At 40.8% G+C, this 2,226-nt stretch overlaps 1 protein-coding gene across 1 annotated transcript in view; it reads left to right on the forward strand.

The window, feature by feature from the left end:
* alg6 (ALG6 alpha-1,3-glucosyltransferase) overlaps positions 1-2,226 on the forward strand; it is a gene marked incomplete in the record, with an annotated part of 23,181 nt that overhangs the window by 2,753 nt on the left and 18,202 nt on the right. The window contains 1 exon segment of the mRNA XM_014014283.1: positions 1,175-1,310. Coding sequence (XP_013869737.1) covers positions 1,175-1,310 — 136 coding nt within the window.

Raw genomic sequence — 2,226 nt, forward strand, 5'->3', positions numbered from 1 at the left:
CATCTTAGTTCCAATAAATCATCTCCTCCTATTGGTCAACAGAGAGGAAGGAGCAGGATCCATGTGCTAATCTACTGTCCATGCTTGTGCGGCCTCAGTTTAGCTTAAAGTTTTAAGCTTAGTTTAAAACAAAGGTGAGGAGGAAAACATTTACCTGTGCCTTTGTTTTTAACTAAACCTTAGGCTAAACTGAGGCAGCACAAACATGCATAGTAGAGCTGCACGTGGATCCTGCTCCTTCCTCTCTGTTGACCAATAGGAGGAGATGATTTATTGGAACTAAGATGGACAAATAAATATAATGCCCAATAAAATTATAAAACATGAGGTAAAGTTCTTTTTTAATTTAATTGCTGCATTTTAAGTGTAATTTTTTATTCATTTATATATTTCTGCTTTTATTTCTATTTATGTCAGTTTTGGTCCTCCATACAATTGGATGGTGCAAAAGTTATGTAGAAAAACAACTAAAGTAATGCAATTAAATGTAATTGGTGTTATTTACCTTTTKTAAAGATGATTTGGCCAATTTTCTTGTCACACCAAGCCAAAATCTTAAAACCTCAAAGAATAAGTCAATTTAAATTAACGTCTGCGGCGTCAGGTGAGTGCATTTCTTCTTGTTTTGTTTCTTATGAAAGTGTCAGTCGGACGCTCGTATTAGTAACGTCAGCGATGAGTCTTTTCCCAAGAGTCACAGAATGATTGAGGTAATCAGACTGGATGCTGTTACCCGTGTGTCCAGTGTCTGTTTATCTAGTAACAATGTACCAAGGGCATTTAGTAGCAAATGGAGAGCAGGATTAGGCCCTGCGGGGAAGATATGTCCAGATGACACTCTCACCATCCCCAAAACTCCTCAGCTATGCCTGTGTGTGCAACTTAACCAGCAGCTTCACAGTCGCAGCTGACAAGATACTCTGACCTACACTGAAGACTTTCAGCTGATGCGTAGCTTTCACTGCATTCCTCGGCAGGGGGGGCATGGGGGGGTGAAATCCCAAATTTAGGACTTGCGGACAGTTTGTGCTAACTGTTTGAGGAACTGACAGAGAAACAGAGATGTTAGGGCAAAAAGTCTCATTTCCAARTTGCGTCTGTGTACGGTAGCTGCTTATTTTTAATTCTCAAGGTTTTAAATCTCACACTAAAATATGTTGTTGTTTTTATGTAGGTTGTTCCTGTTGGTGAGAGTTGCCACAGCGGTGTTGGTGACTTTTGCCCTCTGCTGGTGGCCCTTCYTGTCTGACCCCAGCCAGGCCTCGCAGGTGGTCAGGAGGATCTTTCCCGTGGCTCGGGGTTTGTTTGAGGTACGGCGCAGAAACTTCAACTTAAACCTAAATCAAGTGAATCGTGGTTTTCGTTTGGACAAAACATTTATCACGAAAACAGTTGTTCACTAGTTGAGGAGGCATCAAAATTCTTCAGTTTGTCAGCTTATGTTTAAATTTTTTTGCATGTTACCTGCAGTGTAAATTAAATTCACAAGATCGGTTTTGTCTTTATTTTGTTCTAAATAATGTTGGTGGAAGTAGAGAAGTTAATAATCAGTTTAGCTTAGAATAAAACCTCTTTTGTGTATGTGGCTTAAAGTTTAAACTCCTGCATAATGGTTTTTCATCAATTTAGCACAAAGCTGTGACCGATGCTTTTTATTGACGTCACACGCAACCCGCGAGGCACTCCTCGTTCCCCTGCACTCGTCAGGCCGAATACCCTTCCCGCCTCCAGTGCTTAGCTGGCTGGAAACGGATACCCCAGCGGATCAAAGAAAACAGTGGAATAAAATGGTGAAAGGTCAGGAGATCAGTTTCAGCCTATCCCTGGGAGGTGTCGGGATTCATGATGTACAGGAGGAGGATACAGATAAATCTGACTAATTTATGGCCGGATTGTTTTCAGCACTTCGTAGCTCAGCCGTGTTGCAGCCATATGGACTGATGAAGTGGGGGTCCGGTGATATACTTAAAGGCGTATCGGAGCACACTGGACAACTGTGTTTTTTTTTCTTCTTTTACTGACAAYATCTTGAGAAATAAACCAAACAGATATGCGCCCTCGACCGTTTTAGACGCCTATACGGCACCAGCTGAAGAAAAACTCATCTCAGTCGACCTCTATTTCAGCTATTGATCGGTCACTGAAAGGATATTTAAAGGGATCCATGATTAGTTGAAACATTAGACTTTATTTAATAAACATATATTTTAACTGTAAAATAAAGAC

Source organism: Austrofundulus limnaeus, unplaced genomic scaffold, assembly GCF_001266775.1.
Source record: "Austrofundulus limnaeus strain Quisiro unplaced genomic scaffold, Austrofundulus_limnaeus-1.0 Scaffold113, whole genome shotgun sequence".
In the NCBI taxonomy this organism is placed as follows: domain Eukaryota; kingdom Metazoa; phylum Chordata; class Actinopteri; order Cyprinodontiformes; family Rivulidae; genus Austrofundulus; species Austrofundulus limnaeus.